At 37.2% G+C, this 25,536-nt stretch overlaps 1 protein-coding gene across 3 annotated transcripts in view; it reads right to left on the reverse strand.

Annotated features, from left to right (window-relative positions):
- The window catches only part of CFAP44 (cilia and flagella associated protein 44), a 119,438-nt gene that overhangs the window by 30,861 nt on the left and 63,041 nt on the right, over window positions 1–25,536 (reverse strand). For all 3 annotated transcript variants that reach the window (XM_002684775.6, XM_059887897.1, XM_059887895.1), the window contains 10 exons: window positions 25,217–25,487; window positions 22,315–22,370; window positions 21,984–22,146; window positions 20,330–20,460; window positions 17,064–17,260; window positions 13,866–14,040; window positions 13,541–13,718; window positions 10,338–10,838; window positions 4,815–5,018; window positions 3,672–3,867 (listed from right to left, as the gene is read on the reverse strand). In XM_002684775.6, coding sequence (XP_002684821.2) covers window positions 3,672–3,867; window positions 4,815–5,018; window positions 10,338–10,838; window positions 13,541–13,718; window positions 13,866–14,040; window positions 17,064–17,260; window positions 20,330–20,460; window positions 21,984–22,146; window positions 22,315–22,370; window positions 25,217–25,487 — 2,072 coding nt within the window. The remainder of the gene's footprint in view (window positions 1–3,671; window positions 3,868–4,814; window positions 5,019–10,337; window positions 10,839–13,540; window positions 13,719–13,865; window positions 14,041–17,063; window positions 17,261–20,329; window positions 20,461–21,983; window positions 22,147–22,314; window positions 22,371–25,216; window positions 25,488–25,536) is intronic.

Below are 25,536 nucleotides of genomic sequence, written 5' to 3' on the forward strand. Positions count from 1 at the left end.
TCCACCTTACCTCCCTAGGATGCCCTCCAACACTGTGCTGATCTCTGGACCTGCTGTGGGGGCAGCTCTGAGTCTAATCTGGTCCTACTGCTATGTGTTCTTGCCTCCAATGTCCTCAGCTACCAGAACTTGTGCATTTTCTTTTGTGGGAGCTCTCAATGACTTTTTATATATTCCATCAACACAGAGTCTGCCTAGTTGATCATGTGGATTTAACCTGCAACTTGTACAGTTGGTGGGAAGATTTTGGGCCTTCTTCCTTAGCCACACTGCCCCTTGGTTTCAACTGTGGTTTTATCTCCACTTCTGCATGTGGCTCGTCCACTGGGGTTTGCTCCTGAGGCTGCCCTAGAGGACTTAGGTTTGCCTCTGTGAGGGCCAGGTGTGGAGGTGGTGCAGCTGCTTGGGTTGCAGGGGTTCTGGCAGCACCAGGTACTCAGGGGAGTTGACGGCCAGGGCAGCAGGAAATATAGTGCTCTGGTAGGGTATGGCAACCAGTATTGGTCAATACTCTCCAGTATTCTTGCCTGGAGAACCCCTCCCTGACAGAGAAGCCTGGCAGGCCACAGTCTACAGGGTTGCAAAGAGTCAGACACTACTGAAGTGACCCTGTAGGCATAGATGCAAGACTTTTTTTTGCCTGTGGCAGCTCTGCCCCCGTGAGAGTTGAGTGTGCAGGTGGTGCAGCTGCTTGGCTTGCGGGGACCCTGGCAGTGCCAAGTGTGCAGGGACATGGACTGCCTCTGCCACAGGAGTTATGGTCCTATCAGCGCCTTTTTTTGAGCCTCTTGTAGCTAGTGATCAGAAGGCCTCTTTGGCCAGTCTTTCTCCTTAGCTCTGCCCATTCAGGCACTTAGAGGGCTCCTTTGCCTGGGGTCCTTCTCTGTTGTTCGGAGCATCAGGCACATAGAGGGCCCCCCCTTGCTGGGGTCCTACTCTGTAGATTGGCACGTCAGGCACTTAAAGAGGCACCCTGGGTGGGGTCCTACTCTGTAGTTCAGTGTCTCAGGCATTTGATGGGCCAGCCTGTCTATTGTTCAGCTGCTGATGTTGGCCTGTGGGGAGAGAGAGGCTATAGTCATGTCTCCACCCCCTACACATGACTAAGCAGTATCGCCTTGCTTAGGTGGCTGCCTGGCTTTCCTCCACAGGCATTTCCCAGCACAATCTCCTCCCTCACCTCCCCTGGATCCATCTCTCCACAGTCAATAGCAGCCCTCGTCCTGGGATCACTCCACACGCCCCAAACTCCAGCTCCCAGCCCCTGTGCCTTCCAGGGGACCAGCATTCCTGTCCAAGATACGTATGGCTGTAGCAAGGTCTATCTGAGTCTCATTCTATTTAGGCTGCCATAGATCAGCTGTTTCACTCTCAGCCTTAAATGTTTCTCCTCTGACTCAGACAGTTGCCCCAATGTGGGGATCAGACTCCTGCTTCAGTTCCCCCACCCACTGAAGACAGGTCCAGTCCTACTAACACTCCTGTTTTTCCCCCCAGTTCCTTTGTCCTACAGAGTTTTGTCTGGTTCTATATATTCTTTTCCTCTGGTCGAGTACTCCTGTCTACTCTCAGCTGGTGTTTTGCATGCACTTCTGTGTCTGAAGGTGTATTCCTGATGTATCCATGGAGAGAGATGTACTCCACGTCCACCTACTCCTCTGCCATCTTGTTCTCCTCCCATAAAATTTCTTAATATTAGCAAATAGAATTCAACAATACATAAAAAGAATTTTACATTATACCAGAAAGTGAAAGTGTTAGTCACTCAGACGTGTCTGACTCTTTGTGACTCCATGGACTGTAGCCCGTCAGGCTCCTCTGTCCACGAAATTCTCCAGGGAAGAATACTGAGTGGGTTACCATGCCCTTCTCCAGGGGATCTTCCCAACCCAGGGATCGAACCCAGGTCTCCTGCATTGCAGGCAGATTCTTTGCCATTTGAGCTACCCAGGAAGCCAAGATTTCAGAATGCTAGCCTAGTTTTGTAATTAGTAATCAGCCAATATAATCCACCATCTTAACAGGCTAAAGAGAAAAAAAAGGTCACATAATCATCAATACAGTAAAGCATCTGATAAAATTCAAACTCATTCATGAAAAACAAAACAGAAGAGAACTTCCTGAACTTGGTAAAAAGTATCCAAGAAACACCTACAGATGTTTTTTAATGGTATAGGCAGCATACTTAATAGTGAAAGATTGAATGCTTTCCCCCTAAGATTGGACTAAGGCAAGGATGTCTGTTCTTAACACTCTATTTTAAGATAGTACTGAAAATTCTAACCAGGGCAATAAGCCAAGAAATGGTAACTGGCATACAGACTAAAAATGAAATTGCCCTTTAGAGCTAGAAATTCCCAAGGAATCAATCAAAAACTCCTAGAATAAGTCAGGTTACAAGATACAAGATAAATATCCCCAAAGCAACCATATTTCTATATACTAGTATGGATATGTGGACACCAAGATTAAAAACAAATTACTCAAAAAATAAAAAAATAAAAAAGAAGTACTTTAGAGGTAAAACATGAACATGAATTGTATGTTGAAAACTACACAGTGTTGATGACAAATCAAAGCTTTAAATAAATACATATCCTGTTCATGCATTGGAAGACTCAATATAGGAAAGACACTAATTCCCCCCAAACTGATAGAGGTTTAACACAATTGCTGTCAGAATTCCAATGATATCTTTTGTAGATATATAAAAAAAATTAAACATGGAAATATAAAGGTACCAGAATAGCTAATGTAATTTTTAAAAGTGGGAGGAATTAGTCTACCTGATTTTAGAACTCAATACCTACCATACTCAAGACCTTAGTATTGGTGAAGAGATAAACACACAGATCAACAGAACAGAATTAAAAAGAAAAAAAAAACAACAGAAATAGGTCCACATAGATAGGCTCAAATGATTTTTGACAAAGATAAAGGCAATCCAACAGAAGAGAGACAGCCTTTTCAACAAATGGTGCTAGAAAAATTGGACATTCCTAGGAGAAAACAAAAACCTTGACCTAAGTCTCCTACCTTACAGAAAACTTAACTCCAAATGGATCATTGATTTCAATGTAAACCTATAAAACCTTTAGAAAAAAAAATAAAAGAAAATCTTTGGGACCCAGGGCTAGGCAAAGGATTCTTAGACTTGACAACAAAACAAAATCCAAGAGAGGAAAAAATGACAAATTGAGCATTGACAAAATTCAAAACTATTGCCCTGCACATGATCCTATTCAGAGAATGAAAAACCAAGCTACAGACTAGAAGAAAATATTTGCAAACCACATATTTGACAAAGGACTAGTGGATATAATATGTAGAGTTCTCAAAACTCAACAGTACAAAAGCAAGCAACTGTATTCAAACGTGAGCAAAAGACAGGACGAGAAATTTTATCAAAGATACACAGGTGTCAAGTAAACATGGAAAGAAGTGCTTGTTAAGTGAAACTACCCTGTGCTATCTCATGGCATATGCACACACACTTCTGATGGTCAGAGACCTAAAGGTTTCTCTCCTCTCCTCTGTAACCCCACATGCCTCTACACTGTCTATGTTGTAGGGAAAAAAAAAAGAAAAAGTGTGTAATATGTCCCTTAGTTATTTCTCTATTTCATGCTAATGAGAAAAAATAGAATCATATATAGGAAAGAAATACAAACCGACATCTCCTTCGACCTCTTTTTTCTTCACCCGCTTAATCCTCTTCTTTAGTACCTTCATAAGGAAATTAGCAAATTTATTGTTTTCTCCAAGCGCTGTTTGGAAACCAGAATAGAGTGCTTTTTCTTGGTCTTGGAGCTTGGCTACTTCATTCTTTTTCTCTTCCATCTCTTTAAGAGTTTCATTTATTTTCCACTAAATGGAAAAGAATATGAACAAATGATAAATAAAATATTTCCTGATAAACCAGGATCAGAGAATAATGTACATTACAGTGCAAGGTTACAGCCTACAAACATTTTTAAATCTTCTTAATAGAAGTTTACATTTCTGATGTTTGCAGAGTCATTCATTTGGTTAAAATTTAGAATTCTTTTGTAAAAATCAATTAAGGTCAGAATCAGATAAGATAGATTTTTTTGATGTTTAACTTCCTCAAAAAACTAAATTAATTTAAAATTTTTACTTATATGTGAATGTCAGCTAATATTTTTCTGTATGTGCTCTCAAAAAAGACTCTCTTTCATATCAACACAAGATACTGAAAACAAAAAGGCAAATTTGCTCTTAGTGAAGCAGATATATCTACAAACTGACATCACTATTGTGCATGCATTATGTAATAGACTCCTTCTTCCTTCATGACAAAGAGAGAAGGTATAATTAATCTCCTTAAATTTACATATTAATATATATAATAAAGAAAATTTCCTGTGCTAGTCAATTATGTATTACTCTGAAAGTAGCTATTGTATTTAAGAAATTTACCAACTCCTTTTCCACGTATGTTCATTCATAATGATAATATATAATCAAAACTCAACTTCACATGATAGCTACTAACAACAAAAATAATTTTAAAGCCAGGGTAAACAAAACATAAGGGTCACTTTTGAAAAATTAATTCTCCTACTTTATAAGATATCAGATCAAATTCATTAAAAATTATGATTCACTGTTCCCTGAGCAAGGTTACCAAAAATAGAGAGCAAACAGGAATAACAGGAAGGAGGAGGATGAAGAGAAGACAAGAAAGAGATGTAGACTAGAACAAGGGGGGAAATTAAGAAGAAGAAAAGAAGAATCGAGTCCCCTCCATAACTAAGGCTGTAGCCAGTTAGCAATCTTTCGACCGTTCATACTTGCATGTCCTGTTCCTCTTTGTCTAATGAATTAACACGCTCTTGAAGTATGTTCTCCTGTTTTTCAAAGTTCTTTAGGAGAAGCATTTCTTGAAATAATGTGACATGGTGCAGGTCAGATAATTTCATCTGAGTATCTAACTTCAGTTTCTGATGTCTCAGGAGACGGAGTTCTGCATCAAAGGTGACAATCAGTTCTTTGATCTGAGGTGCAAAAAGATATGAGGGTATGTTAGAAGCTTAAAACAGATAAGTGCATCTTTAAAACTACCCAACAATACGGATTTGTTTGGGTAAAAGCATTTGTTTATTCTGCCCTTATTTTGGATGGAAAATTATAAAGGTGGGTGAGTAGGCACATGTGTATGTATGTAGTCACATAAATTCATCAATGGTATTAAATGAATATAAATTAAATTTATTAAGTGGTAGGAAGTCTTGAAGAAGTTGCAGTCCTTCTAGCTATTTCTTCATCATTGATTAACCCATTGATCAAGAATGTCCTTCCTACTTTAAATCAGAGTTTTATAACAAATCTTGATTAAATCTTTGTTTAAATTGGAGACTACGAGCTCTTCATGGATACTGTTAGTATTTGTCTCCACTCCGTCCCCACAGTATCTCTACACTGTCCTTCACACAGTAAGCACTAAAAATTTTTTACTTCCCTCACCTTATTTTCAAAAATTTCAAACTTATGGAACAGCAAATATTTTTAAATAGATAAACATAATTGCGGAACCATAAGAAATTTATTCAATCTTCTTTTCTTAGTTTATTTATAGATGAAGAAATTAAGACTAAAAATGATTTCCTTGAGACCAAAACTAATTTGTTACAGATAAGAACTCAAGTAACTCAGGGCCTGGTCTAGACTTTATCCCACTGCCATTTCAAATGATCTTAAATCCTCAGTTTTACTTTGATTTTGACACAGCTTCTCCCTTGTCCCATCCCAAAGAAGATTAAGAAAGCAAAAGACAGCCCCAAGGGGCAGATTCTCTTAAAGAAACTAGTACAACAGGAAGAATACACACCATTCCATGTTTGTCATTAGGCTGTACATAGGAAGCCTTGACTATGTAACGCCTATAGTGAGTGTGGGTTCAACCTAAGGCTGAGAAACAGGAAGACATCTGTGGGTCTGGGGCAGTGAAACTGCTAAAGCATTTCAGAGAGCTAAAAAACAGAAACAAAAAACAAACCAAGGAAAAGAAAAATTAAACTTTTAATGATTGACCGTAGACTAAGTGGGTTCCGCTTTAATGCTGGCTTAATGAATCTGAATTATTTTTAAGCTTCTTTGGAGACAGGACTATATTGTCTTTAGTGCAACACCATTCTGCAACTATACCACATAGGTGTCCAAGGTTGTAAGGGTTATGCTTGTTTTATTCTCATTATACTTCATACCTGTAAGCTTTATGAAGATAGAGTACATATCTGGCTTGGGAATTGTTGCATCCCTACTACCTAGCTTACACTGTTTCTACACATAGAATGGCCAATAAATATTTGTTAAATTAATAACTAGTTAAATCAATCAAAACTTTTTACATAATACCTACTATATGTCTAGAATTGTCCTAGACGCTTCAGAGGAATCAGAAGTATATGTGGCCCTTCCCTCAAGAACTGTATGATCTAACGAAATAGAGACTAGAGGAAAAAAAAATCAATAAAACTAAGGCTGGTCTTTGAAAAGATAAAACTGACAAACCTTAATCCAAATTCATCAAGAAAAAAATGGGAGGTGGCCTAAGTCAATAAAATCAGAAATGAAAAAGCAGTACAACTGAGACCACAGCAATGAACAGACCAATTACCAGTAATGAAGTTAAATCAGACTGGATAGCTTCACAGGGGAATTCTACCAAACATTTAAAGAAGAGTTAACAACCATCCTAAAACTATCCCCAAAAATTGCAGACGAAGGAACACTTCCAAACTCATTCTATAAGGCCAGTATTATCCTGATACTAAAACCAGACAAATATATCACGCAAAAAAGAGCATTACAGCCCAATATCACTGATGAACATAGATGCAAAAGTCCTTAACAAAATATTAGCAAACTGATCCCAACAGTACCTTAAATAATCATACATTATGATCAGTGAGATTTATTCCAAGGATGCAAGGATAATTCAATAGACACAAATCAGTGTGTTGCACCACATTAACAAACTGAAAAATAAAAGCCACATGATTATCTCGCTGCAGAAAAACTTTTGACAAAATTTAACATCTATTTATGATAAAAACTTTTTAGAAAGGGGGCAGAGAGAGAACATAGCTCAACATAATAAAAGTCATAATATGACAAATCCATAGCTAATATCATACTCAAAAGGTGAAAAACTGAAAGCATTTCCTCTAAGATCAGGAACAAGACAAGGATACACATTATTGCAACTTTTATCCCACAGAATATTGGAAATCCTAACCACAGCAGTCATACAAGAAATAAAAAGAATCCAAATTGAAAAAGAAGAAGCAAAACTATTACTGTTTGCAGATGACATACACACAGAAAATCCTAAAGACACCACCAGACAACTACTAGAGCTCATCAATGAATTTAGTAAAGTTGCAGGATATAAAGTTAATATATAGAAATCTTTTGCATTTCTATATACTAAAAATTAATTATCAGAAAGAGAAATTAAGGAAACAATCTCATTTACCATCACCTCAAAATGAACAAAATACCTAGAAATAAATCTACCTAGGGAGGTAAAAGACCTATACTCAGAAAACTCTAAGAAACTGATGAAAGAAACTGAAGACCACAGGAACAGATGGAAAAATATACTATGCTCTTGGATAGAAAGAATCAGCATTGTTAAAATACTATACTATCCAAAGCAACCTATAGATTCAATGCAATCCCTATCAAAATACCAATGGCAATTTTCACGGAAACAGAACAATTTTTTTTTTAATTTGTATGGAAATACAAAAGACCCCAAATAGCCAAAACAATCTTGAGAAAGAAAACAGAGCTGGAGGAATCATACTCCCTGACTTCAAGGTCATACTACAAAGTTGTAATGATCAAACAGTATGATACTGGCACAAATACAGACACATCAATCAATGAAAGGGAACAGAGAGCGCAGAAATAAACTCAGGCACATACGGTCAATTAATCAGTGACAAAGGAGACAAGAACATACAATGGAGAGAAGTCCCTTCAATAAGTGATACTGGGAAAATGGGACAGTTCTATAACACCATACACAAAAATAAACTCAAAATGGATTAAAGACCTAAACGTAAGACTGGAAACCATAAAATTCTTGGAGGAAAACATAAGTAGAACACTGTTTGACATAAATTAAATCACAGCAATATATTTTTTTTGGCTCTGTCTCTTACAGCAAACAAAAACAAAAATAGACAAATATAATTAAGCTTAAAAGCTTTAAGATAGCAAAGGAAATCACCAAAAAAAAAAAAAAAGAAAGAAAATACAACCTATTGAATGGGAGAAAATCCTGGCAAATGATGTGACTGATAAGGGGTTAATATCCAACATGTATAAACAACTCATACAATTCAACATCAAAAAAATGATTTAAAAATAGGCAGAAGACCTGAATAGACATTTTTCCAAAGAAGAAATGCAGGTGGCCAATAGGCACATGAAAAAATGCTCAATATTGCTAATCACTAGGAAAATGCAAATCAAAACCACAGTGAGATAATCACCTCACATCTCATAGAATGGCTATCATCAAACACACACACATACATACACAAATAACAAATATTATCAAGAATGTGGAGAGGGAGGTCTCTCAAAATACAACCTAAGGAAGCAACACTTGGGAAGCAACCTAAGTGTCCATAAACAGATGAATAGAAAAATCAAATGTGATGCATACATATGTGAAATGGAATACTACTCAGCCATATAAAAGAATGAAATTTTTCCATTTGCAATGACATGGATGGACCCGGGGAATATTATGATTAGTGAAATAAGTCAGTCAGAGAAAGATAAATATTGTATGTTAGCAGTAATATGTGGAATCTAAAAAAAAAATAAGCAAACTAGTGAACATAACAAAAAGGAAACAAATATAGACAACAATGTAGCGGTTACAAGCTGGGAGAAGAAAGAAGAGAGGGGCAATATAAGGGTACATTAATAGGTATAAACTATTAGGTATAAAACAAGCTACAGTGATTATTGTGCACCATATTTTATAGTAACTACAAATGGAGTATAATTTTAAAAACTGTGAATCACTTTATTATACATCTGTAACATATAACATCGGAGAAGGCAATGGCACCCCATTCCAGTACTGTTGCCTGGAAAATCCCATGGATGGAGGAGCCTGGTAGGCTGCAGTCCATGGGGTCGCTGAGAGTCGGACACGACTGAGTGACTTCACTTTCACTTTTCACTTTCCTGCATTGGAGAAGGAAATGGCAACCCATTCCAGTGTTCTTGCCTGGAGAATCCCAGGGACTGGGGAGCCTGGTGGGCTGCCATCTATGGGGTCGCACAGAGTCGGACATGACTGAAGCGACTTAGCAGCAGCAGCAGCAGCAGCAGCAACATATAACATTGTATATCAACTATACCTCAATTAAAAATTGTATAATCTAAGTTATAAGACAAAACTAACAATACAAAACAGCAGGAAAAATAAGTATAAAGCATGAGGTGCTGATTTAAGTGCAAATGGAGTTTAGAAGAAACGAGAGTATGTAGTGAAGGCAGAAGATTATGGAGCGAGTCTGGAAGTGAGCTGAGTTTTAAAAGATGGCAACTTTGAAAAGAAGTCATTGCAGGCAGAAGGAAATAGCAAAGAAAAATGCACAGATGAAACTCAGAAGGAGGGAAGTGAGTGGGGAGAAACAGGAAGACTGAGAAAACAGGACTGGAAGAAGTAGACATAATGGTGATGAGTAAGGCTGGGGGCAGGGTAACAGGGGTGCCTTCAGAGTGTAGCCAGAAAGACACACTGAGCAAGGCGACTCTGTACAGCTGGCAGGAGGGAGCTTTCCATCCCAGAAAGGACTTTTTCCTCCCCTATTCAGAGCACCTCCTGCACGCAACTGGCCCCAACCTGGTCCTGATTTTCCTAGAAATAAAAATATTTGCTATTCCATGATTCTAAACACTCCCACTAACAGGGCAAACCATACATTAGAGAAAGACCAGGGGTGAAAGGCAGATGGTGCCTCACTTTCACTGGAAGGTTTTAAATCATGCTCCAGCCATCATCTGAAAGCTGCTCCATCACTTCCTTAGCGTGACTTTAGATACCAATTAACATGGATTTGCCCTTGATTCCTAGCTTTTCAAAAAGTTGATAAGCTCCAAAGTTCTGGGCAGAACAGAATGATTTTCACAAGTCCAGGGATGGGGAGGGAAGCCAAACTATCAGTGAGTTGACTGGTCAGAGTTTAGGAAGAGGTTAATGTAGAGAAGTTAAAAATAAGTAAGAATCTAGATCTAGCTCTTCCGTCTTTCAGCTTTAAATAAGCAGTCGCATTTCTTACCCGGTTGATCAAATACTGTTGCATGTACACGTGTTTGATCTCCTCCCTCTTCATAATCTCCAGCTCCACGTCAGTTGGATCTGCTTTTTCAAATTCTGTGAACTTTGGAAGGTCCAGACTGAATGCTGATGCTTTTGATGCTCTAGACAACGAATCACGTGTCGTTAAATCCCGCTCCTTTCCAGAAGAGAGTCTGAGGAAGCCTCCAGCTGAGCCTGCCAATGCTGTCTGTCCCACCTGGTGGGCCTTTTCATCCTGACTTTTCACCTGCTGTTGCTTAAAAGCTAGGAGGGTTTCATCATCATACTGAAATCTCTTTTCTGGAACTTCTTCTGGGTATATCTGAGGGACCTGGGGAATGGGCAGGTGCTTGAATACGGGAAGAGTCGACTGAATGTTCTTCAGTTCTTGGACCAGACACTGTATTTCCTCGATGACAGCCACCTTAAGGTCTCGAAGAGAGACGATGCTCTTGTTCATGTGCATTTTCTTTGAATAGGCCTGAGAAAAGGAACAGGAGGGAAGTGAAATGACAACTCAGCCACAAAGGGCAGTCTGAAACATGACTTGATTTTTGTCCCTTGACTGGTATGCCTAGAAAAATTTGAGAAAAAAATCTTTCTGATCATTCCTATTCACTACCAGGTTATTTTCTCTGATGGTTAGGCTTTTCCCTATTTCATCTCTCCATAAGGGGGAGACAGTCTGGATATGACCTCTGGTGTCCCCCAACTGGCTTATCAGGCTGAGTTCCCCTGTCCTCGTCCCACTACTCACAGAAGTCCTTCTTGAGCCCTGTACTCAGCCAGATCCCAGGAGGGGGAAGGTCATCCTTTGGTTAGGAACACACGAGTAACATCCTAACTCAGGTCCCATGGGCTTAGACTCAGGGGTATCCACCTTGTATCAAACTACAATTTAACCTGTTTTGATTCTGTATTTTGGCCACGTAATGTCTGTAACTCCTTGTGCAGGCAAGGTCATGATTCTGAATTTCAGTATCACGCCACACCAAGACATTCCTGGATTCTTCCTTGGTTCCTTCTCCATTTATCTAAGCCAGGCTACACCCCTGCTTCCGCTCCCTGGTGCCACATGTGCTTCCTCGCCGCCAGTCCCCTCCCCAGTCTGTCTTTCTTAAATGTGTTTACCAGAGCCTATAATCACATGCAGCCCTACTCCTGTGTGCAGTTAGGCAATCAGATGGCCCCAAAGCTATTAAGAGTAACTTTGCATAAATATTCAGGTTAACAAAAATTAAACATCAAAAGGCACTTCTTCAAGTAGTCTTATAAAACTTACAATGTATTTACAAGCTATTGCAATAAAATAGAGGACATGTTTTACATACTTAAGAATAAACCTTTAAAGCATTAAGATTTAAAGTCAAAATCCAGCCCTTGGGTGAGTTGGGGCCACATCTGAAGTACCTGGAGGATTGAAATTAAGCTGAGAAGAACAAACCCAAACCAGCCTGATGCCTGTAAGGCCGATGTCTTTGAGGAGCCCTATTTACATACCAAGCTTCTTTTTCTAGTTTTCCAAATATCTCACAAACTAAATACTAGCCACAGGGAGGGGGATGTATAATATACCATTTCTAACATGTTTGAGGAGGGACTTCCCTGGTGGTCCAGTGGTTAAGACTCCACGCTTCCAAGGCAGGGGATGTGGGTTAGATTCCTGGTCGGAGAATTAAGATCCAATATGCCATGTCTATGGCATGGCATGGCATGGCACATGTCTGGTGCCACCAAAAAATTTTTTTAATAAATAAAATGCTTGATACTTTTCAATGACTTTGAATTTAACCATGATAAGAATGACTTACAAAGCAATCATATTTCAATAAAAAATAAATTAATTTTTTTAAAAAAGAATGACTGCTCATTAACTCTCTAAAGAAGACTAGACATGTCTTGTCTTATTGTTGTTCATTGGTAGAAATACTATTTGTTTTTAATAGACAACACAACTGAGGCTTTGGGAGCTTTACATGACTAGCCAAGTTTATAGAACTACTAAATGGCAGAGATTAAGTGGAAGAGAACTCTGATCTTCTGACCTGTGCACTAGTGTATTCTACATTATTTAATGCTATTACTTTAATAAAATAGATTTCAGTATAGTGCAGTTCAGTTCAGGACATCACACCTGTCCATCACACCTGTCCATCACCTCTAGCTGGACCATGACATTTCAGGTTGGCTGACTGGCAAATTGTGGTTGAAAAAACATTTCTCTATAAGAAAGGATGACACACGATAGTGGAAACAGGAATTTCCTTAGACAAACAGCTAGAAAAACAATCCAAACAGTCACTAATAAAATGTTAAAAATGTCCATTTGATCAGAAAAATATAGTTATGAGCTATGAAAATTTACCTGTGGCTATTGAATATTTGATGCTGGTAAGTACAGCATCTTCGGTGAAATTGAAAGAGACACTCCTTCCTCAAGATACTTTACTTCCATTTTTCAGAAAATTATAAAATATTCAAATGTATCATATCTGTGTTATGACTTGGCACTCTTTCCAATGTGATGCCTTGAAATGCGCAATGTGCAGAGTCATACTAGGTGACCATATTCAAAAGTCTCCTCAAAATATTAGCTCAGATGCCTTTTGAGCCTCTGAATGTGAAAAGTCACTTGTCAATTCAAAGTAAGTAATTACTATGACAGGGAGAGGAAACTTTAGTACAAAAACAGATATGAGAGATCAGGATGACTAGAAGCAGTTTGAAAGAATGCAGAGAGAATCAAAATGGAATATATTAATTGTTTAGTATTGAGTCATCTACAAAGTCTGCAAGTCCTTCAAACAAAGGCTAACCACAGTAGCCTCTTTTCCTAAGTTTCTGGTAGTCCACAGCAGCCAAAAACAATATCCAATAAGGATGTGTTTGAATTTCAGAGGTTCAAAGTCCATAAAATATATTGCTTTCACCCATGAAACTGGTATTGAACCAAAAAACTAATTTGAACACTGGTTCTGTGATGTTAATAATCATGGATAAATCTCTTATCTTTAAGGACTCAATTTCCTCATGTGTAAAAATGGGCATTACTCTAGGAAAATGATGCAGGCCTTTTCCAAGATTATATATCTTTATGGATCAGATAACAAAATGGGTGGTCTTAGCAGAATTTTTTTTTAAAAAAAGGAATGTCTCATTGTCATAAAAACTACGGGTAAGTACCATAGAGTCTAGGTATCCCAGTTCCTCCTCCTTCTTGGCAGCATTTATTCTCATGTGTTCAGGTATCTTATAGTCTGCAGCTGTCTTCAAATTAAAGTCTCCCATAAATAACTGGGCCTCTTTGATGGCCTGAACATCTTTGGGATCTTCATAGTCATCATCAGGTTTACTTTTGTACCTATCAGAAAAACCGAAAACACAGCCATAAACATAAAAATAAACTCTAACTTTTCTACTTTATTCTAGGTATAGAATCAAATTCAATCGTAAAGCAAAAGCATAATTCTGAGTCTGTGGTGCAATTTCAGATTAAAAAAAAACTTACAGTTCCTCCCATTCTTTTTTTCGTTGCTGAATCTTCATTTGGGCCCTTTCAGCTTTTAATATAAGTTTCCTTGTTTTCTCAATTTGATTTTCCACCATAATTTCACTTAGGGTTTTAGGCCGAAATTTCTTCCCTTTCTCTATGACTGATTCTTCTGGCACACTAATACTTCCACCTATACAGAGAGCCAACAATTGTTTTCAATCTTTATGGAATATCAAGCAAAACTCAAATATTGTTTTCAATCTGCCACATTTTAAAAATCCAAGAATATACCGAATCCATAGTTATGGTGTATATTAAGCAATCACTATGAATTAAACCCCACCATAAGTACTTTCGGAGAAGGCAATGGCACCCCACTCCAGTACTCTTGCCTGGAAAATCCCATGGATGGAGGAGCCTGGAAGGCTGCAGTCCATGGGGTCGCTGAGGGTTGGACACAACTGAGCGACTTCCCTTTCACTTTTCACTTTCATGCATTGGAGAAGGAAATGGCAACCCACTCCAGTGTTCTTGCCTGAGAATCCCAGGGACGGGGGAGCCTGGTGGGTTGCTGTCTATGGGGTCGCACAGAGTCGGACACGACTGAAATGACTTAGCAATAAGTACTTTAGAACACCAAAATAAAGAGATATAAATCACAATTTTTACTCCTTAGAAATTTATTTTTTAAAAAACTGGTGACATAAGACATATATTAAAGAAGTAAAGAACATGATCATGAATAACAGACTAGTGGTAGATACTGGGAAGCTGGGAAAGAGTTCTGTAACATGATGATGGAGGAAGAAAACAGCAAGTGAGTCATATTTGATGTGTAATTTGAGGTGATATATATCAACTGTAGTGGTCTGCAGCCAATTTAAAAACTGGTCAGAAACGCACAAATCTAGAACTTAAAATTAATGGCTTTATCACAGACACATGAAAAGATGTTCAACATTACTAGTCATCAGGGAGGGTGTTAGTCATTCAGCTTTGTCCGACTCTTTGCGATCCCATGGACTGTAGCCTGTCAGGCTTCTCTGTCCATGGGATTTTCCAGGCAATAATACTGGAGTATTATTTCATTTCCTCCTCCAGAGGATCTTCTCAACCCAGGGACTGAACCCGGGTCTCCTGCATTGCAGGCAGATTCTTTATCGTCTAAGTCACCAGGGAAGCCCAGTCATGAGGGAAATGCAAATCAAAACCACAATGAGATATCACCTTATACCTGCCAGAATGGCTATTATCAAAATGATGACAAATAACAAGTGTTGGTGAGGAGACAGAGAAAAAGGAACACTTGTGTACTGTTGGTAGGAATCTAAGTTGGTGCAGGAGATTCCTCAAGAATTAAAAACAGAACTACCATATGATGATCCAGGATTCCACTTTTGGGTATTTTTCCAAGGGAAAAAGTTCCACTAACACAAAAAGATATACGCACCCTTATGTTCATTGCAGTATGATTTACAACAGCCAAGATATAGAAGCAAACTAAGTGTTCATTGATAGGTGAATGGATAAAGAATATGAGGTATACACACACAATAGAACATTACTCAGTCATAAAAAAAGAATAAAATATTTTCATTTGTGACAACATGGATGACCTAGAGAGTGTTGCGCTGACTGAAATAAGACAAGAAAAACAAATACTGTATGATTTCTCTTATATGTGGAGCCTAAAAAATCAAAACAAATGAATAAACATAACAAAACAGAAATAGACTCATAATACAGAAAACAAATAGCTGGTTGCCAGAGAGGAAGGGGTCGAAGGATGAAATAGGTGAGGGAGATTAAGAGGTGCAAACTTCCACTTACAAAATAAATGAGCCAGGGGGATGAAATGGACACCACAGGAAACAGTCAATAATGTAGTAATAACTTTGTATGGTAACAGATAATAACTAGACCTACCATGGTGATCATTTTGTGCTGTATAGAAATATGGAATCACTATATTGTAACCTGGAACTAACACAGTTCTCTAGGTCAATTATACTTCAGTAACAATTAATTAAAATAATACTATTGGTTTTATCAGTTATAAGTACCTACTAGAGGAATTACTCAATTTTTGTTCAAGCTACATAGAGATAACACTTTAGATATACATGAAAAATGTTAAATAATATGCATGGTTACCATTTTATTTCATATTTCAAATATATGGTACTGTGGAAAAATAAGTTAAATATGCCCTGGGTGGCCACAGAAAGATTTGATAATTAAAGTGTATTTCGTATATATAAAATAAATAACCAACAAAGACCCACTGCATAGCACAGGTACTATTCTCAACCTTTGTAATAACCTACAAGGGAAAAGAATCTGATTAACGAACATATGCGTGTGTGTGTGTGTGTGTGTGTGTGAACAATCACTTTGCTGTACACCTGAAACTAACACACACTGTAAATCAACTATACATCAATAAAAAATAAAAGTATAATTTGATCTGGATCCCCCCAAAATGGTAGAATTCAGAGAGGAGAGGAGTGAATTGGTCACTTCATTAGGAACCTGCATGTGGACGTTTCAGACATAATTAGGAAGCAGCAAGCAGGACAATAAGCTAAATGTGCCAATCAAGCAGTATGAGAAGACACTATTGGGGATAAAATAGAGATATGTTGCAGAAGGATTAAATATGTGATAAGGGTTTCAGAAGTTATCCTAGAAGCAGAAAGAAGCCATTAAATGTTTCTCAATGAAGAGTGTGAAACAGTAATAATGTCAGTACTGAATCATGGGCTCTAGCCTACATCTGGCCAGGCTGCAGTGCCCTTTACCCTTGATTAGGCTCTCCACATCTGTTCCCAGAATTCCTGTCTTGCTTCTTCTCACCCCAGTCACCCTGTGGGCAGTCACAGGAGGCAGGGATTAGAGATTTATTTTCACACCTGTATTCTCAGCTCTTCATTCTGTTTATGTCCTTAGAAAAGAGTGAGTTGTGTTCTAGCCCTACAATCTGGGGTGCGGCCCAGGAGTCTGGGAACATACACTTCCTAGGAAAACTAGCATCTGGGAAAATCCTAGATTTAAGAACAGTTGGACAAGGGAAACAAGAAATCAGTAGTATTTGGTGCTCTTATCCACCCTTAGTCACATGACTGGGAATCAAAAGGTTCTGCTCACAAAAAGAATTCAATTTTGAAATTTTGATAAATATGGACTCAAAAGCCTTCTTGTCATTTATGTTACCTGTATCTCTCTGGCTATCCTTTCTTCCAGTTCCTTCTTTTTCAAACCTCTCAAATTTGCTTGGTCTTCTCTCTGATTGACTTGCCCGTTTGGTTTTGGAGTACTTAGAGGGTTTCACAAGCCTATAGGAGGATATCTTGTGATCACTCTGAATGGCATGAACTACAATAATATCGCTTTCCAATGAATCACGAAATCTGGGGGAAAATAAGTACTTGTAATGGTCACCATTTCAATCATGCTACACAATTATTACACAATAAAATAAGATCACAATGTACATACTGATAAACAATACCATTATATCATGTTGAGTCCAAAATTCAACCATGTATATACCAAGAAGGATGTAGTGGAAGTTGAATAGCTCTTAAAGTAGAATTTTCTCATGAAAATACTAAACATCTCATTATTAACAACATACCATGGTTTTGCTAGTATGTAGAAGAGTCAAAATTTTCAAACAGACTGCAGTTTATGGTAAGTGGATCATATTAAACTCTGAGGAAGTGCAATTCATTTTCCTATTATCTCATATAGTACATATACAAAATAATACATATTTCATATAGTTATGATAGATAATAGATGGGGAGATGATAAATGTATATCATATATTACCCTATTTTCTCTACAAAAACATTAAGCTCAGGAATTCATACTACTTTCTGGTTCACCTTCCTCTTATAGCCTACAGAGATTTATCTTTTAAAAGTTCTTCATCAATTTCATTGTTGCTATTTTTTGGCAGCAGTTCACATTTCCTCATCTTTTAACTTTAGGATGTAATTAATTTATGTAATCATTCCTTTAAAATCTCGGTTGCATCTAAGTTGATTTATAGATTCAACATAATGGTTACCTGACTTTTGAAAAAAGCATCACTACAATCTAGTGAGGAAAGAATGTACCTATCAGCAAACGATAGTAGGTCAACTGGATATCAATACAGAGACAAAAGACACTTGATTTCTCTTACAGCACCCACAAAAATTATCCAAGACAGAAAACGGCAAAACAGTAGAGCTTCTAGAAGAAAATGGAGGATTATTTCACAAACTGGAAAAAGGCCAAGAATCCTTAATCACCGTAAAAGCACTAACCATAAAAAGTTAGTGAAAATATAGGGACTTTCCTGGTGGCCCAGTGGCTAAGACTTCACACTCCCAATGCAGAGGGCTCAGATTTGATCCCTGGCCAGAGAACTAGATCCCACATGCTGCAACTAAGATGCGGCACAGCCAAATAAACTTTTTTTTTTAAGTTGGTGAAACTGTTGATAAAGTGAAAAGAAAAACACCAGTAAACTGAACTTTGTCAAAATTAAAAACTTCTGTTCAAAAAGACACTATAATAAGGATGAAAGACAAGCTACAGCGTAGAGCAAGATATCTTACATGCATGCATGTACACATGCATGCACAGATATGTCACTATATACATGTGTCACATATACGACAAAAGTCTCATCCAGAATATGACTACCACAACCCAAGTTTTAAATGAGCAAAAGACTTGAACAAACATCTAATGAAAGAGAATATACAAGTAACCAATAAGTATTTGAAATGGGAGTGAAAATTGTCACTCATCCAGGAAATGTCAATTTAAATCGCACTGACACACTACTACAGAATAACTGAAATGCAAAGATCTGACACTGCCCAGTGATGGCAAGCATGAGTGTTACAGGTTGAATTGTGTCACCTAAAAAGAATATGTTGAAGTCCTAACCATCCCAGGTGGCTCAGAATATGACCTTATCTGAAAATAAAGTCTTGACAGAGGTAATCAAGTTAAAATGAGATCATTAGGGTGGATCCTCATCCAACATGACTGGTATCCTTATAAAAAGAGGAAATTTGGACGAGCACAGAGGAAATATATCTGAAGAGACAGAGAGAATTCCATATAAAGACAGAAGGTTTGGAGTGTTATATCAACAAGCAAACTGAAATAAGTGCTAAGCATGGGTCTAGGCATGGAGGCCTCAGTAGCTGCGGCATGTAAGCACAATACTTGCAGGTCTCAGCCCCTAGAGTGCTGATTCAGCAATAGTGGCACAGGGCTTAGTTGTCCCGCAGCATGTGGGATCTTCCCGGATCAGCAATTGAACCTGTGTCCCCTGCAGTGGCAGGCAGATTCTTTACCACTGAGCCACCACGGAAGCCTGCTCATTGGAGCTGGAGAAAGCCTGCACACAGTAAGATCCAGCACAGCCACAAATAGATAAATCTAGAGGAAAAAAAAACTGCTTATGTCAACCAAAAGGCATATACACAAGAATGTTCATAACAGTATTATTCACTGTAGCCCAAAATAGAAACAACTCAAATATCCATCAGCAGTTAAACAGATGAATAAATTGTAGTATAACCATTGAATAGAATATTTCAAAGTAATGAAAACTGCTACCTGCATCAATATGGATAATCTTAGGCATGATACTGCATAAAAAAGCCAGATACAAGAGAGTTCATACTGAAGCTTTACATATATATGAAAGTTCACAGACACAACTAATCTATGGTGATAAACATTTGTCTCTGGAGAGTAAATACTGGGAGGAAGACACAAGGGAACTTTCTGGAGTGCTACAAATGTTCTTACTCTAGGTGGTGGATATTTGTGTTTATGTATCTACAAAAATGTATTGAGATTTAAGCATTTATGTATGTAAATTATATCTTAAAAAGGCAGAAAGAAAAAGCAGTCTCCTCTGGGAAGTCACATTAATGCATGAGAGGAATCAGATAGGAAGTTGTCATCTTTCATTACAAGTCCTCTGCCTCTATTTTATTTTTGATGCTTCCTGGGTGATTTAGTGGTAAAGAATCTGTCTTCAATGCAGGAGACGTGAGTTTGATCCCTGGGTTGGGAAGATCCCCTACAGAAGGGAATGGCAACCCCTTCCAGTATACTTGCCTGGGCCAGCGGACTACAGTCCATGGGGTTGCAAAGAGTTACGCTCGACTGAGCATGCACACATACATACTGTGTTAATTAAATATAAGATAAATAATTTGTCAAAAACCAAAAACAAATACATATGACATAATTTGGTTTGTAAAAATTTTGCATATTTAAACGAGAAAGGAATGAGCTCAGGGAGATAGCAGCAGTGACGAGAGAATTACCAGAGTTTTAGGCATTAGTAGGTACTATAGGAGACCAACTATTTGACCACTTCCATAAAACCACTGGAAACTACTTTATTCAAATATCTGTTCATAAACATCTTGACTTGAAGGAAATATGGATCCTACCTATTCTGTAGCTTCTTTAGACCAAGCTGGTGTTTCTCCTTTTCCCAAGCCAATTCCTTTTCCACTCGTTGAATTTTATTAGCTGTTTTCCTGCCAATCTCAGCACGAATTTTGGAATCTAGATCAAAATCCTGAAGATAAGTAGACTTGTTCACCAAAATGGGTACTGTTACCAATGGACTTTAGCAATCCTATTTCATACATAAATATAGACATTTAAGGTTTGTCCTCCATTCCATGCCACATAACTCTCTCCTACATATCATAAACTCTCTGATTCTAGAAACCGCAGACTTTGATTTTACTGTCACAAAATATGGAGAAAAGTTCTCAGAAATAATTAACAATGATGAAAACAGAGTTACATCTTGAAAGATTAGTCCCACAATCAAAAACAATGAATGTTAACAGAACATTTGCAGAGTGTACCAAATTTAAAAAAAAAAAAAAAGAACTCCCTCTACCCCGAAGCAGCTACTATTACACAACTAGCTGTGCACAGGGCAGAAGTTCATGGCACATGTTCATCAGCTGAACCTCCCCTCCCATGTGACCCCACCTAGGAAAGGCCATAATGTGTTTGGCGACTTGCTGATAAAACCGAGTCAGGCTTGAATATTCTTCACCAAAGGGGCCATTTCCCCCATGAGGATACTTAGGGACCTCGTGTTTCTTTACTTCACTCCTGGAAAAATAACAGGGCCCTCATTCACACTAAATTACAAGTAATTATTTTTTCCAGATGTGTTGGTGCTTCTAGTAACGATGTATGTAAAATGCTCAGCCACAGAACTTGCCCCAGTTGTTCTTTATTTTGGACTAAGTCACCCATATTCTGCAAGTGTCAATCCTTTTATTAGTACCATAACAAACATCTTTTAACCATTAAGTTGGTCTTTTTGCCAATATGAGTTTATCAATGTGATTTCACCAATTTTTTTTTTTTTTTTTAATGAAATTGGCTAAGTGCTTCTAGAATTATAGGACTGGGTAATCCATGGGTATAGTCAAGAAAATAAATTCTGAGCTTTTATTTGACTAGGTTCTTGATAGTAATTCCATTTAAGATAACAAAAATGGGGGAAAATATTACTAGCAGGTAGAAGTGGTTATCCTATTTGGGTCACACCGAGAAGCTTTTTTGGGCTTCCCTGGTGGCTCAGAAGGGGTTGTCAATAAGGCACAAGAGAAATATTTAATAAAAAATCAGCTTAATTTGGTGACTGTCCCCATAGCTGCAAATATTTTTTAGCAACTTTGTAGATGAACCAGTTTTTATCTTTCCAATAGAGCTGGTGAATTATACAAAAGAAATCACAGAGAATCAAATTACATAGTATGTGCCTATCCAACACTTGGTTGGATAACTTGGTTAGGTATGATAATGATTGATAACCAGATTCAAATTTATATTTATCTTATTACCAAAAGCATATGAAGTAGCTAAATCCAGAAGTAAACTTTGTACAAAGAGACTCATCTACATCCAAACCAACTTGTGTGACAAGTTCTACAGTAGTTTAGTTGTTAAAACACTGACCGGCCAGGCAAGGGAAATTTAAAGACGGGTTTAAGTGTTCTGCTTGGTCAAATAGCAGTCTCAATTCAGAAACAACATATGTTAAAATTAAAATCAAATTTATTTGAGGCTTACTGTCCGTTTAAACTGCATATGTTTGGGTAATTCTTCATTCATCTGTAGTAGTTTCTGTAATTGATTCCTTAAAGCTTTGATCCGTTCTCTCTTTCCAGCCTTGATTTCTTCTACTTCTTTCATTAACTTGTCATGTTCTCTTTTTCTTCTGGCATTCTCAATACTGAAAATAGAAATTTTAAAAGATAACATACCTTTAATATAGAAATAGCAAAAAGAAAACTAGTACTTAATAATTTGGAAATTCATTCAGCTTGGTCAACTTTGTTAAAATGTTGATGTAGTTTGCAAAAGCCCAGACCTAGTATGTATTGATCAAAAATTCTCATACCTGTAGGCTTTAGGATCTTCAATATCTTCTGGAATTGGCTCTGTTTCTATTCCAAACTGTAGGAAAAGGAATGAAAGGTTAGCCCCTTTAAATCACATATTTCCCTTAAAAGACTTAGTAAGTAGTAAATCGAGGGGTTTTCTCTTCTAACAGGTGGAGGCCTGGAAAGTACTTTCACAAAAAAATAAACTAGGGAAAAAACTTATATTTGTTTTTACTTCAGTTAAAGGGGTAAGTAGAAAAAGAAACCCAATCCCAAGTATGCAAAATGTTAATATCATCACATTCCCCTTCCAAATAGGAATTATTGATATTCATGTGTTACTAACAAAAATACAGCAAAAGAAATCCTCAAGGTCATTTATTTTCAAATACTTCTTTTTAAAAAAGCATATTCCTTTCATACATGTTTTGAGTTCCTTCAAAATACCTCATGCGTATACAATGAAAAACTTCAAATACATATATTTTAAAAATTTTAAGTGTTTCACTTGACCTTATCAAAAACATTCAGTGGGAAATACACAGAATAATATAATCCATCTCCTTGAGAAGGATATGAAATCAGAAGTATGACTCTCCTTTAGAAAGGAAGCTTAAATTAAGAAGTACTATGAAGTAAATCACTTGAAAGTACTTTGTTTTAAAAATACAGGTTCTGTGCTGAAAAATGTCTTAGGTTGCTGAAAAGGATTTATGACCCAATGAATGAAACAAAAAGTCCTAGTTTTCTAGCTAACCTGTTCTTAAGTAAAATTGAACTTATTTTCTATTCTCTTTCATACCACATAGGGTCTTTATTTTGCTGTCATTTGTTGTAAAGAAATAATGATTCTCTTTTGATCAAGTTGGTTTTTAAGTGCTCGTCTTGATACACATAAAATATAAACGTACATTTATGTAAGACGATCTATAACTTTCATAAAGTGAAGTCATAAGGTCACGACTAATGTCAGAGACAAGGGATGGCTAATACATTTTAGTTACTATTAATCATTTAGGACAGAACTTGACTGAACTTTGTTTTTTTATTTCTCGGAGCTAAGCCCCTTGCTTCTCCAATATCAGTTGCAATTTGCAAGATGATACTAATAACAGCCAACCATCTCCTGTTTACAGCAAATAAGTTAAACAGATGTGCTTCCAAAGAGTTCCAAACACCTGCTAATTGTTCTTAATCCTGACTGCACTCTAGAACTGTTGGGGCTGGGGAAGAGGCAAGTTTTAAAAAATACAGATGGTCTCTGACTTATGATGGTCAACTTAGTGACCATTTAAGATGGTCAACTTAATGACTATTTATTTGACTTAATGATGGTGCAAAAGCAATATGCATTTTGTAGAAAGCATACTTCAAGTTTGGAATTTTGACCTTTTCCTGGCAAAGAACATGCAGTAGATCCTCCTTCACAATGCTGGCGGCTGCTGCAGCCACCCAACCACAAGGGTAAACAACTGGTACCCTCACCACTGGCTGTACCCACAAAACCATTATATTCACTTCAGTACAGCATTCAACAAATTATATGATATAGTCAACACTTTATTATAAAATAGGCTTCATGGTAGATGATTTTGCCCAACCGTACACCAATGTAAGTGTTCTAAGCACGCTTAAGTTAGGCTAGGCTAAGCTGTGATATTAAGTAGCTTAGATGTATTAAATGCATTTTCAACCTAAGATATTTTCAATTTATGATGGGCTTATCAGGACACAACCCCAATGCATCATAGGTTGAAGAAGATCTGTACTAATGCCTGGGACTCACTTTCTGAGATTCTGACCTAATTCCTCTTGGATGGGCTCAGGCATCTATACTTTTAAGAGCTCCCCAGTGATTCTAAAATAGGTTAAGAAACTCAGACTGGTGCAGAGCTTAATATTTTTACTTTGCATATTCAATTCTTTCTGATTTTGCCTTCTTAAAGGCTGCTTCAGAGACTTAAACATTAATTGCAGTCATAAATAAAAGGAGACCATTATAAAAATGTGGAATGGATTTTTTCTATTCAGTATGGGTTTCCATGGAGAGTTGGTACTAAGTAGAAAGATAAAGATTTTCATCTTGTTCATCTATTTTGTCTTCTGGAAATTTTCTCTTCCTGAGCTGGATCTCTTTTGACAACAGTTCACTCTCCAAATATTGCTGCAGTTAATAGAAATGAAAATTTACCTGCTCAAATCTTCCCTACTTTCTCTGCATGTTCTTTTGAAGTGGGCTACCTGTTAAACAGGAAGCTGATGTGTTCACAGGAGTTTTAACTTTGGTCGAATACAACTCATTCTTTACAAGCAATTCTAACAGTTATTAGTGATTTTAGCCAAAGGAATCACTTTGATAACAGAAAATTTAGGTCTTGTGATAGGGTAAAGGTATATAATTTGGGGATCCAAACCTTCAATCTTCTTTACAAAGTCAGTAATGCATTCTTTTTAAGAATACAATAATTTGACTCTTTGATAATACTGTCACATCCTAATAGTAAAGATGATAATATTTTTACAACCCCTTTCAAAGGTACAAATTATGGTATACATCCCACATATGCCTCTTCAATGAGTGAATGAATAAATAGAAAGCAAAATATATCTGAAAAAAAACTGCATCCTGAAAACAAAACTTTGCAAAGTGATGGAGACAGAAGAATTAATAGTCTTTTTACTTGAGGGACTTCTATATCTTTAAATAATATATCAAATAACTAAAGTAATAAAGTGAATTCAATATCTTTGATCATATTATTTGATCATAGAGACACCAGAAAGGCCAAATTATAATACTGGTAGGAAGATTAGACTGTAAGGTATTTATATCCAAATTCATCTTTAAGTGAATGTGAACATTTTAACACCAAAACATTAAAACAAAGTTGCTGTTACTGTTATTAGTCAGTTACATACCCTGGGAGATGGCACTTTGGCTTTCACAACTTTCTTTAACTCAAACTCAGAAAAAATGTTGAAAACAAAGATATTACTATCTGCTCCAGCAGTCACCAAGAACCGGTCATCAAAGCTAGTAGAGATGGCATTAACACGTCCATAATTATTGTCATGCATATTGAAATGCCAGTAGTCCTCCATGCTGGTCAATGAAAAATCATTCTTACTTAGGATATATACTCGAATCGCTCCATTTTGCATTCCACAAAACATCATTTCTTGGTTAATACTATGAAACACAAGCAAAGTACATTGTTTTTCATATTAATCTGAAAATG

This window comes from Bos taurus, chromosome 1, assembly GCF_002263795.3.
Source record: "Bos taurus isolate L1 Dominette 01449 registration number 42190680 breed Hereford chromosome 1, ARS-UCD2.0, whole genome shotgun sequence".
NCBI classification, from domain to species: domain Eukaryota; kingdom Metazoa; phylum Chordata; class Mammalia; order Artiodactyla; family Bovidae; genus Bos; species Bos taurus.